Source organism: Pelophylax lessonae (assembly GCF_965119305.1).
Source record: "Pelophylax lessonae genome assembly, chromosome: 3".
Lineage (NCBI taxonomy): Eukaryota > Metazoa > Chordata > Amphibia > Anura > Ranidae > Pelophylax > Pelophylax lessonae.
In genome coordinates this window covers 47,273,097-47,286,143 of record NC_138770.1, presented here as the reverse complement: position 1 = coordinate 47,286,143, position 13,047 = coordinate 47,273,097, and the positions used below count along the sequence as shown (strand labels likewise).

Genomic DNA, 13,047 nt, shown 5'->3' with positions numbered 1-13,047 from the left:
ACTTGTGGCAAAAAATTAAAACTTCAAAAAACTCACAATGCCTTCTTCTAAATAACTTTGATTTCTATGACTTTGCAAAAGTAAGCGATTTTGGGGGTGTTTGTTTAAGATTTAAATATATTTTATAAAACATTATTATTTGTCATATTTAGAGTTGAGCGGACACCTGGATTTCCGTGTTCGGCGGGTTCGGCCGAACTTGAAAGAAAAGTCCGGGTCTGTGTTCCGGACTTTTTCCGAACTTTACCCGGACACCGAACCCCATTGAAGTCAATGGGGACCCGAACTTTCAGGCACTAAAATGGCTCTAAAAAACCAATGGAAAGGGCTAGAGTGCTGCAAATGGCAGCAAAATGTAGCTGCCAATGTAAAAAAATTCCCCTTTAAATTAATTTTTTAATAACAGATTAGAACAGCAATCTGTAGTGAAATATAGCTGAACACTGCACACAACAGACTGATAAAAATAGATTTTTTTCTCCCTCCTCCTCCTCCTCCTCAGTGGGCTCAAGTGAGGGCAAAAAGATTGTTCACTGCACCACCCCCCACACAGCAAAATCGATGTAGACTGTCCCTGCCTAATCTCCAGCCTGTCCCTAATATGCTCAATAAGATTGTTCACTGCACCTCCCCCCACACAGCAAAATCGATGTAGAAGACTGACCCTGCCTAATCTCCAGCCTCGCCCTAAAATGCTCTAATAACTTTCCCTGCCTGCACTCTGACCTGTCCCTGCATTCTTTTTGGACACAATTTTTCACAGAATCACTGTCTTTCCCTAATCAGCAGCCAGCACGTATGATGTGTGCTCTGTCCCTAAACTACAGCAGAATGACGCGGCGCGCAGGGGCTCTCGAACTTATAAAGACATGGTCACATGCTTCAGATGGCCAATCACAGCTACTAATACATTATTAGGCATGGCTGTGATGGCGCACACTAGTTAAACGCTTGTTGATTGGCTGTTGAAAGCCCGCCATTAAAAGTGCGCCATTACATACAAAACAGGAAATAAAATGACCAAACTTTTTAACCCGAACATACAGTAAAGTTTTCGGGTCCGTGTTCGGGTAACAAAAATCCAATTATTCGGTACGAAAACGAATAATACAGTCCGTGTTCGCTCAACACTAGTCATATTGTGCCCTAAACATATAACTAATTGAAATTATGTTTTTTCCCCCCTAGGCCTATGCCTCCGTATTACCGATATTTGTTGACTATTCGTTTTGCCATCGATGAAATTAATAAAGACCCGACAATTTTACCAAATATGACTCTGGGATATCATATGTACGATTCATGTAATGACAATAGGAAAGCTGTGAAAAGCGTCTTACAGATCTTATCTGGACCAGGACAGACAGTGCCGAATTATTCCTGTAGGAAACATGCCAATTTAGCCGGTTTTATTGGTGACCAAAACTCTGCAACTACAGTTGATATAGCCCAGGTACTGGCCCTATATCGCTACACTCAGGTATGGACATAAAACTTTGTAACTCTTGTTTTACACATTGCAACTCAAAGTGGACCTGTCAGTAACTTTATAAAGTCTACCCTGAAATCAATGGGAATCAAATCTTAGAAATCAGTGATGGCGAAATTTTAGGTCATAGAGAATCTTCGGTCATTATAGAAATAAAATAAAAGGACACCTACCTGCCCAGGGAGCTTGCATTGTCACCTGTTGAGCCGTTTATTCACCAGTCATCAGGTCCCTGGTGCCGCCATGTTGACTTTGGGAAGCTGGCAGTGACTCCTTGCGACTTCATAGCTGAGTTCCCACTGTGCATGTACAAGCAAGGCTGCACACTGTGAATGATCCTGCAGCATTCTGGGAACTGCAAAGCATCCCAGAAGGCTGTGGGTGGGGACGGGGGCAAACATTACTGTCAGATAAGGGGGGGGGGGGAGAATAGAAACAGCAGAACTTTTTTTTTTTTTTTTAAACAGATTTTATTTCTTTTAAGAGAAATTTATGCTGCTGGCTTGGTAGCCTCTTTCTGGAGTTTCTTCATCTCATGTCTGATTATCTTGTTCCTCATTTTCTTTGCTTTCATGACTTTGTAACGGTCAAAATCTGTCATCGAATATGCCTTGATGCTAACCTGTCTTGAAGCTCTCATGCTTGCAAGCATACCTCGCTGTCGGAACCACGCTGCGCTGATCCCTGCATCCCGCTACCGGATCATCCGCTCTTGTCGAACCTCTCCTCTGCTACATTGCTACTAGTGATAAGTACCCCATAGGGGAAACCTCAATAACCTTCATACTAAAGCTTACACTGTCTAGCTCTGCATACTAAGGACTGTTACTACATCTGCACTATCTAGATTGCTAGCTCTTGAGCCTACTATCATCTGCTCTTGCACTGGGTTAGTCTCTCCTGTATGTCATCTGCTATCCTATCATCTACTACCATACATAATTGCTAACCTATCTGCATCCCACCTGTTACTATCTCATTCTCAAGAACATTCCTCTCAAGTGTCTGTCACCTATCGTCTCAACTCAACCTGTCTCTTCAGCCTATCACCTCTATACTACTATATACATAGATCACTCCAGGAACTTTTTATTGAGTGTGTGTATTTACTTGCTGAATAGAGATCATCCACACATGATGAGTCTTTGGGAGTTGGGATTGGTGTCTCAGCGTTTCTCTACATGACTACTGAAGTGGAATATTTCTGCAGCTGTAAATCCACATCATACATAAAACGCAGGAGCGTTACAGATTGAACGAACCCGATAAAATGGATTCAGCAGAAATGACCACTCAGGTGACACAGTTAACACAACAAGTAACTGCGTTAATACACGCACTTACTGAATTAAAAGAAGACAATCAGGCTCTGACGCAGCAGGTGGCCAGACTGACACAGCCTACTGCTGCTCAACCCCCAGAACCTCTTGTCCTTCTACCAGACAGGTTTGAGGGTTCCCGTTCCTCTTTTCTTTTTTTTCGTATGGATTGTGAGCTCCTATTTATCCTTAAACCCAGGACCTATCATAATGACTTTATTAAAGTGCATGCTGCCATTAATTTGCTTTCTGGCAAAATGAAAACGTGGGCATACGAGAAACTGCAAGAAAAAAGTCCGATCCTAGACAATTGGGAATCATTTGCAATTGCGATGCACTCCCAGTGTCTCCCCTCCCAAAAATCTACTCCTAAACCTGCTCCAGGTAACCGCAGACCCCGGCTACCTAGGGAAAAAAGGAAACCAAATGAATATGGTGATCCTGCCTGGTCATGGTCCAAGCCTGCCTTAAACAGTCAGCCTTGTCACTCTGACACATCTCATTTGAACCCTGATCCTACAGAGATGGATGAGGAACCTATGGAGATTGGTGCCGTACATACTAAGTTGTCCTTACAAAAAAAAAAAAGATCACAGGAGAATCTGTGGCCTTTGTTTTTATTGTGGAGAAAGGGGACATTTCATTACATCTTGCCCAACCCGACCCCCCAGGCCTAAGGCTCTCCCAATGGAGGCCAGGCGAATCCAGACTGTTTTCCCTGAAAAACAGCCTGGAGATTACCAAGGCTGTTGTCAGCCCTGTCCCCGTCCTATATCAGAAAAGGACACCCAGACTTTGACAAATATTGGAATAGATATTCCTTCAACTCCAGTGAACTCGATACCACGTTCTAAAAAACCTCCTGTACCACCTCCTGAGGATACTCTTATTTTTGCAAGCACATTTTTAGCTTCCAATGAAAACATTGAGATTCTTGCACCTGACTGCGTACGCGCTTCTAATGGCACGGTGGTATGTAGGAAGGATCTGAGGATGTTTGAAGAAGCATTGGTTGCTAGGACTACTTCGGATGTTTATGCGTTCGATTTTAGTGAGGGGTTCATGTAGCAGACACCCTAACAACAAGTCCTATCCGATTCTCACATCGGTTACCAACCTGATCCGATTCTCATATCGGCAACAAGTGATCCGATTCTCACATCGGTTACCAACCTGATCCGATTCTCATATCGGCAACAAGTGATCCGATTCTCACATCGGTTACCAACCTGATTCGATTCTCGTATCGGCAACAAGTGATCCGATTCTCGCATCGGTTACCAACCTGATCCGATTTTCATATCGGCAACAAGTGATCCGATTCTCATATCGGCAACAAGTGATCCGATTCTCACATCGGTTACCAACCTGATCCGATTTTCATATCGGCAACAAGTGATCCGATTCTCACATCAGTTACCAACCTGATCCGATTCTCATATCGGCAACTAGTGATCCGATTTTCATATCAGCAACAAGTGATCCGATTCTCAGATCGGTTATCAACCTGATCCAATTCTCGTATCGGCAACCAATTTTATCCTATTCTCGCATCGGCAACCAGTTTTTTTCCGATTTTCACATCGGCAACCAGTCTTATCCGATTCTCGTATCGGCAACCAGTCTTATCCGATTCTCGTATCGGCAACCAGTCTTATCCGATTCTCGTATCGGCAACCAGCCTTATCCGATTCTCGTATCGGCAACCAGTCTTATCCGATTCTCGTATCGGCAACCAGTCTTATCCGATTCTCGTATCGGCAACCAGTCTTATCAGATTCTCATATCGGCAACCAGTATTTTCCGATTCTTATATCAACAACCAGCCTTAGAGGCCTTCCGGAGCCGGCCTTACGGGGGGGGGGGGGTACTGTAAGGTTCTGGCACTCTCAGTGCCTCCTATTACATCATTTCCGGGTGCTTTCCATCTACCTAGATAGATGAAGCCCATATAGGTGTGTTTCCCTTTAAGAGTGCTGACATCATCACTGAGCGCCGGACTGAACAGCTATTTAAATCACTAGCTCTCACTCACATGTGTTCGTTCAACCTGCTGTGTGCCTAGACGTGCCTTGATGCTAACCTGTCTTGAAGCTCTCATGCTTGCAAGCATACCTCGCTGTCGGAACCACGCTGCGCTGATCCCTGTATCCCGCTACCGGATCATCCGCTCTTGTCGAACCTCTCCTCTGCTACATTGCTACTAGTGATAAGTACCCCACAGGGGAAACCTCAATAACCTTCATACTAAAGCTTACACTGTCTAGCTCTGCATACTAAGGACTGTTACTACATCTGCACTATCTAGATTGCTAGCTCTTGAGCCTACTATCATCTGCTCTTGCACTGGGTTAGTCTCTCCTGTATGTCATCTGCTATCCTATCATCTACTACCATACATAATTGCTAACCTATCTGCATCCCACCTGTTACTATCTCATTCTCAAGAACATTCCTCTCAAGTGTCTGTCACCTATCGTCTCTACTCAACCTGTCTCTTCAGCCTATCACCTCTATACTACTATATACATAGATCACTCCAGGAACTTCTTATTGAGTGTGTGTATTTACTTGCTGAATTGAGATCATCCACACATGATGAGTCTTTGGGAGTTGGGATTGGTGTCTCAGCGTTTCTCTACATGACTACTGAAGTGGAATATTTCTGCAGCTGTAAATCCACATCATACATAAAACGCAGGAGCGTTACATTGATACAGTTCCCCACAAGCGCTTAATTTATAAAATAAGGTCTGCAGGTATCGACAGCAGGGTTTGCTTTTGGATACGAAACTGGCTAAAAGGCCGTGTCCAAAGGGTGGTAATAAACAGCGCATACTCAGACTGGTCTGAGGTGGTAAGCGGGGTGCCCCAGGGCTCAGTCCTGGGACCAACCTTGTTCAATTTATTCATAAACAGCATTGAGGACGGGATCAGTAGTTCAATAGCAGTTTTTGCAGATGACACAAAATTGGCCAGGGCAATAACTGCACAGCATGAAGCAAATATCCTACAGAATGACCTGGACAAAATAACGGAGTGGGCAACGACATGGCAAATGAGGTTTAACGTGGAGAAGTGTAAGGTTTTGCACTTGGGGACTAAAAACATAAAAACACAATACACGTTAGGAGGGGAACCCTTGGGGGAATCAAAAATAGAGAAAGATCTGGGAGTCTTGGTTGATGATAGATTAGGCAACAGCATGCAATGTCAAGCGGCAGCTGCCAAAGCCAGCAGATTATTAGCATGCATAAAAAAAGGGATGTATTCCAGAGATAAGACTATAATCCTTCCACTTTATAAAACTCTGGTCCGACCGCATCTGGAGTATTCTGTCCAGTTCTGGTCGCCAGTCCTCAGGAGGGATGTGTTGGAGCTGGAGAGAGTCCAGAGAAGGGCAACTAAACTAATTAGGGGATTGGAGGACCTTGATTATGAAGAGCGTCTGCAATTGCTTCATTTATTCTCCCTGGAGAAGAGACGTCTGAGGGGGGACATGATAGCAATTTATAAATATCTTAACGGGGATCTCAGCTTAGAAAAAAAGCTGTTCATTCGAAGGGATTGCATGAGGACTCGAGGACATACAATGCGATTAGAGGAGAAGCGTTTTAACCTCAGGCAACGAGGGGGGTTCTTTACTGTTAGGGCTACAAGATTGTGGAATTCTCTACCACAAGAGGTGGTTTCTGCGGTAAGTATGGTGGCTTTCAAAAGACTCTTAGACGTACATCTCAAGTATCAGAACATTCAGGGGTATGTGAGATGATTACAGCCACACACACCTACACAGGTTGAACTGGATGGACTATTGTCTTTATTCAACCTCACCTACTATGTAACTATGTAACTATGTAAGGTTGTTCAGCATGAGCGGAATGTCTGAGATCTCCACAAAGTAGTCTAATGATTTTGAGGTTAGGAGATTTTGATGGCCACTCTAGAACATTCACTGTTTTCTGCTGTAGACACTGAAGGGTTGGCTTAGCCTTGTGTTTTAGTTTATTGGCATGTTGATAAGTCCAAGTGCACCCCATGCACAGCTTCTGGGCTGATGAATGCATATGTTCCTCCAATAATTTCTGATAACATGCTGAATTAATTTTGCCAACAATTTTGTCACACCTCATGGTAGCAATGTTTTTTATAACCACTTGCCAACCACTCACTGAGCTGGTACTGCGGCAAAAGTGGCTCGATATCGTCCAGCGACGTAGACCTACGTCGCTGGACTCCTCCCCTTGTGGGCGGCGCGCACGTGCCGCTGGAGGCTCGCTCCTGCTGTATTCAGTCACAGCGGGAGTCGGGCCGGGGTGATCACCGCCGCTCTTCCCCGATCATCGGGGATCGAGTGTGGAGATCTGCCCACTTGTGTAAACAAAGCGGGCGGATCTACTAAGTGACAGGCAGGGACAGATTGCAGGATTCAGCATAGCTGACCCTTTGATCTGTGCCTGTGTCACACAGTCCCCTCCCCCCACACACGTTAGTAAGCACCAGGCATACATTAACCCCTTGATCACCAATAAAAGTTAACCCCTTCCCTGCCAGTGTCATTTTTACAGTAACAGTGCATATTTATAGCACTGATTACTGTAGTAATGTCACTGGTACCCCCAAAAGTGTAAAAAATGTCAGTCAAGGGTCCGATCTGTCCGCCGCAATGTCGCAGTCCCGCTAAAAAGTCGCAGATCGCCGCTAGATTGCCGCCATTACTAGTTAAAAAAAAACAATAAAAATGACATAAATCTTTCCCGTAGTTAGTAGCTGCAATAACTTTTGCGCAAACCAATCAAAATACGCTTATTGCGTTTTTTTTTAACAAAAATATGTAGCAGAAAACAAATTGGCCTAAAATGTTAAAAAATTTAGATTTTTACATTTTTTTTTTGGGGGGGGGGGGGAATTTCATATAAAAAAAATTTGAAAAATATTGTTATTTTTTTTTTCAAAATTGTCGCTCTTTTTTTGTATATAGCGCAAAAAGTAAAGATCGCACAGGTGATCAAATACCACCAAAAGAAAGCTCTATTTGTGGGGAAAAACGCAATCGTTTGTTAAAGTAATGTAGTGCCGAATCGCAAAATATGGCCTGGTCAGGAATGGGGTAAAATCTTCCGGTCTTAAAGCGGTTAAAAATACGCTCATTGAGAATTTTTTTTGTCAAAGACATGTAGCTAAATACATTTTGGCCTAAATATATGACAAAAATTGAATATATTGGATATTTTTTAACTGTCAAAGTAGAAAAATATTGTTATTTTTTCAAAATTGTCGCATTTTTTTATTAATATCGCAAAAAATGAAAAGCGCAGAGGTGGTAAAATACCACCAAAAGAAAGCTCTGTTTGTGGGAAAAAAAGGACGTAAATTTCGTTTGGGTACGGCGTTTCATGACCGCGCAATTGTCAGTTAAAGTCGCTCAGTGCCGAATCGCAAAAAGTGGCCTGGACAGGAAAATCCTCCGATGGTAAAGTGGTTAATTTTCATAGGCCTTTGTTGACTTCTTTTCAAACATCAGAATTTGGCTGTGGTCTCACTTAGTAAACTTGCTTTGTGGTGTTGGCAGCAAAAATGGCTAACTGTCACAAATTTTGCTAGACGGATGTAAATGTTTGAGCGCAAATGTAAATATAAAATAAGATGTATTAACTCACCCCCTTGAAGATCCTTTTATATTACATTTTATAGTTATGTGGAAATAAAAACTGTCTGAGACAAAACAAAATCTACAACTCAATTATTTCTTCACTTTAACCACTTTACCACCGGAGGATTTTGCTGTCTTACGTCCAGGCCACTTCTTGCGATTCGGCGCTGTGCGACTTCAACTGACAATTGCGCGGTCGTGCGACGCCGTACCCAAACGAAATTTACGTCCTTTTTTTCCCACAAACAGAGCTTTCTTTTGGTGGTATTTGATCACCTGTGCGATTTTTACTTTTTACGCTATAAACAAAAAAAGAGCGTTTATTTTGAAAAAATAACAATATTTTTAACATTTTTTTTATATGAAATTCCCCCCAAAAAAGATGTAAAAACCAATTTTTTAAAAAAATTTTGGCCAATTTGTTTTCTGCTACCTATGTTTGGTAAAAAAAATCGCAATAAGCGTATTTTGATTGGTTTGAAAAGTTATTGCGTTTACTAACAAAGGGAAAGATTTCTGTCATTTTTGGTGTTTTTTATTTTAACGCGTAATGGCGGCCATCTGCGATTTCTTTTGCGGGACTGCGACATTGCGGCAGGCAGATCGGACCCTTGACTGACATTTTTGACACTTTTGGGGGTACCAGTGACATTACTGCAGTAATCAGTGCTATATATATGCACTGTTACTGTAAAAAATGACACTGGCAGAGAAGGGGTTAATTTTATTGGAGAGGGAGGGGTTAATGTATGCCTGGTGCTTACTGACGTGTAGGAGGGGAGGTGACTGTGTGAGTCATGGACAAATCGGATGTCCAGCTATGCTGAACAGTCCGATCTGTCACTCCCTGTCACTATGGAGATCCGCCCGCTGTGTTTACACACAGCGGGCGGATCTCCAGACTCGATCCCCGACGATCGGGTAAGAGCAGCGGCGATCGCCGCTGCTCCTCCCCTGGCCCGACTCCCGCTGTGAATGAAAACAGCGGGAGCGAGCCTCCGGCGGCGCGCAAGAAGGGGGAGTGTCTGACGACGTTAAAACTTCGTCGTCAGACGATAACGAGCCACTCTGCCGCAGTAATATTACTGTGAGCAGACGTAAAGTGGTTAAAATTTGAGAAAAAGAAACTGGAATCATAAAACAAAAATCAGGCGATAAAAAAATACTAAAATCAAAATTAAACACAATGTCAAAACAAGTCACATTTCTCTGTTTCTAAAGCTTTCTTTTTTCATATGGGTACAATTTTATTAAGAAATCCAGTAACTCTTTTGTAGATCAGCTATGGTGCAACCAGCTATGTACTAAGCAACAGGCATGACTACCCATCATTTTTCCGGACCGTTCAGAGTAACCAGGCCATTTATTTCATATTATCTGGTCTTCTGAAATTCTTTGGTTGGACATGGGTTGGACTTATATCTTCTGATGATGACAGTGGTAATGAAGAAACCCAACTTCTGACCCAATATCTGGATATAAAGGGCATTTGTATTGCCTACACGATAAAGATAAAGTTTGTTGCACTAAGTGCTGTAAATGAAATTTTGAGAAAAAACATTGAGATTATTAGAAGGTCATCGGCTCAGGTTGTAATTCTTTGTGGGACCTTTTCTTCATTCATGGCTGATCTTTTAAGAGAAGTAAGCTATGTGCTCCATGATAAGACTTTAATTTTTGGACCAACATTTGCTTCAAAAACGTTTCTTGTGGAGCATTACAGAAAAGCTTTTGAAGGTAGTCTGGCTATAGACATGTTTGTTCTTCCTGTTCCTGATACGAAACATTTCTATGATAGTTTTCAACTTGTAAAGCATCCTGAGGACAGGTTACTGGGACACATATGTCTGGTAAATCTACACTGTTCAAATAATGACCTCCGTAGTAGAATCTATATAGGTGTATATAAAATACCTTTACTTCACAACTGCTCTGGGACTGAATGTATCAGTGATTTCACTAGTTTCCAAAGCTCGGGTTTAACTGATCGAGTATATGAAGCAGTTTATTCATTGGCTCATGCTCTACACAACATGTATCTGTCTCTAGGCAAAAAGGCCCAACGTAAGATAACCCAGACACATAACTATCCACACCAGGTAAGCAATGACTTTGTTATAAGGATGATTTGTTGGATATATGAAGTAGTTTTATCCTGTATAATAATAAATACTATAATATACAGTATCTCACAAAAGTGAGTACACCCCTCACATTTTTGTAAATATTTTATTATACCATTTCATGTGAGAACACTTAGAGTCGGTTCACACTGGGGCGACACGACTCTGTACTATGGAAGGAATTCCAGCAAGGGCATAGGCCTGTCCCTATGGAAAGGGTCAAGACTATGTCCCTACAAGAAGAAAAGGGGGTTTAAATGTGCCTCTACGAACAGTCAAAGTATGCACATGTTCTTGTAACATAGCAACAGTACACAAATGTTATTTTTTTTAAAAAATTCATAAATCTTTATTAATACATAGTAAAAACAAAAAGTATATCACTCTAATAGATAAAGCAGTCAATACATAGTGACAGGATTAGTACAAATACGGATAGAAAATGCTGGAGCTACGCGTTTCGCATTATGCGCTTCCTCAGGGTCCAGCAAAGGAGAGTATGTAAACAGAGATTCAGTCTTTAATAATCTAAAGGTACATAAAACAGTTATTAGATTTGTGAATATACATATATGTCTTATAACATTTTTGTTATTCTCAGTTTGTTATTTGCAGCTATCAATTGTATGTTACTTACACTATTATCTTAACCTTGAACACTTCAGTTTTACTCTAATTATTTAACAATTATATAAATAGATCAAAAGATAGATTTTCCATAAATATAGCTGGTTAGTATATTGGTTCCTATGTTTATAGATTCCTTTAGATAAAAGGGAGGGAGAGAAAAGCCATTTCTGTTTGACAAACTCTTTTATGCTTTGCTTGTCAGAAGGACAAGAAACTAAATCCCACACACTGAACAGAAAGAGTAGAAAGGGGTGGGGAAGAGGAGAAAGAGAAGAGGGATGAATATGAGAGAACAGTGATCAAAAAGGGGAGGGGGGGGGGAAAAACTGTAGAGTGTGAATTACCACGTAGCCCACAGGGGGGGCAGTGATAAGGATAGGCTAGTTCACCCGAGTATAATGGCTCAGGGGACAGTCCATCCATAGAGGAGGCATAGAGGAGACCAAAAAAGATAAATGGTATATATAAAGAGGTATATTCACTTTATTATAAACTAAAGAAATGACATACTAAGGTATTAAATTATCTTACCCCAATTTAGACGTCACAGTGAATAGAGTTGAATATACTTGTTTAATTTAAAATCATGTTGTATGAAAGGGGGAGCCAGAGCCCCTAAAATCAAGGAACCAATATACTAACCAGCTATATTTATGGAAAATCTATCTTTTGATCTATTTATATAATTGTTAAATAATTAGAGTAAAACTGAAGTGTTCAAGGTTAAGATAATAGTGTAAGTAACATACAATTGATAGCTGCAAATAACAAACTGAGAATAACAAAAATGTTATAAGACATATATGTATATTCACAAATCTAATAACTGTTTTATGTACCTTTAGATTATTAAAGACTGAATCTCTGTTTACATACTCTCCTTTGCTGGACCCTGAGGAAGCGCATAATGCGAAACGCGTAGCTCCAGCATTTTCTATCCGTATTTGTACTAATCCTGTCACTATGTATTGACTGCTTTATCTATTAGAGTGATATACTTTTTGTTTTTACTATGTATTAATAAAGATTTATGAATTTTTTAAAAAAAATAACATTTGTGTACTGTTGCTATGTTACAAGAACATGTGCATACTTTGACTGTTCGTAGAGGCACATTTAAACCCCCTTTTCTTCTTGTAGGGACATAGTCTTGACCCTTTCCATAGGGACAGGCCTATGCCCTTGCTGGAATTCCTTCCATTGTTTGCATATGGGGGCAGGTGCCATTATAATCTCTGATTAAAAAGACCCCAATCCCCCCTTCCATCCATACTGTCTGTTGTCCTACGACTCTGTACTACTTCGGGGGCGACTTGTGCATTACCATGCACCACGACTTCGGAGCGACTTGCAGGGACTTCACATAATGGAAGTCTATGCAAGTCGCTCCGAGGTCGCCCCGAAGTAGTACAGGACCCTTTTTCTAAGTCGGAGCGACTTGTGTCGCTCCTATTAGAACGGGTCCTGTAGCGGTCAATGGACCGCGAGGGAGCGCGATTTATCAGGCTGACAAGTCGCCTGACAAGTCGCGCTAGTGTGAACCGACTCTTAAGAAATGGCTCTTTGCTACAATGTAAAGTAGTCAGTATACAGCTTGTATAACAGTGTAACTTTGCTGTCCTCTCAAAATAACTCAACACACAGCCATTAATGTCTAAACCGCTGGCAACAAAAGTGAGTGCACCCCCTAAGTGAAAAATGTTCAAATTGGGCCAAAATTGTCAATATTTTGTGTGGCCACCATTATTTTCAAGCACTGCCTTAAGCCTCTTGGAAACGGAGTTCATCAGAGCTTCACAGGTCCCCACTGGAGTCCTCTTCCTCTCCTCCATG

The 13,047-nt window shown here is 41.6% G+C and overlaps 1 protein-coding gene across 1 annotated transcript in view; it reads left to right on the top strand.

Annotated features, from left to right (window-relative positions):
- LOC309550300 (vomeronasal type-2 receptor 26-like) overlaps positions 1 to 13,047 on the top strand; it is a gene marked incomplete at both ends in the record, with an annotated part of 67,610 nt that overhangs the window by 37,563 nt on the left and 17,000 nt on the right. The window contains 2 exons of the mRNA XM_082250702.1: positions 1,189 to 1,480; positions 9,739 to 10,560. Coding sequence (XP_082106828.1) covers positions 1,189 to 1,480; positions 9,739 to 10,560 — 1,114 coding nt within the window. The remainder of the gene's footprint in view (positions 1 to 1,188; positions 1,481 to 9,738; positions 10,561 to 13,047) is intronic.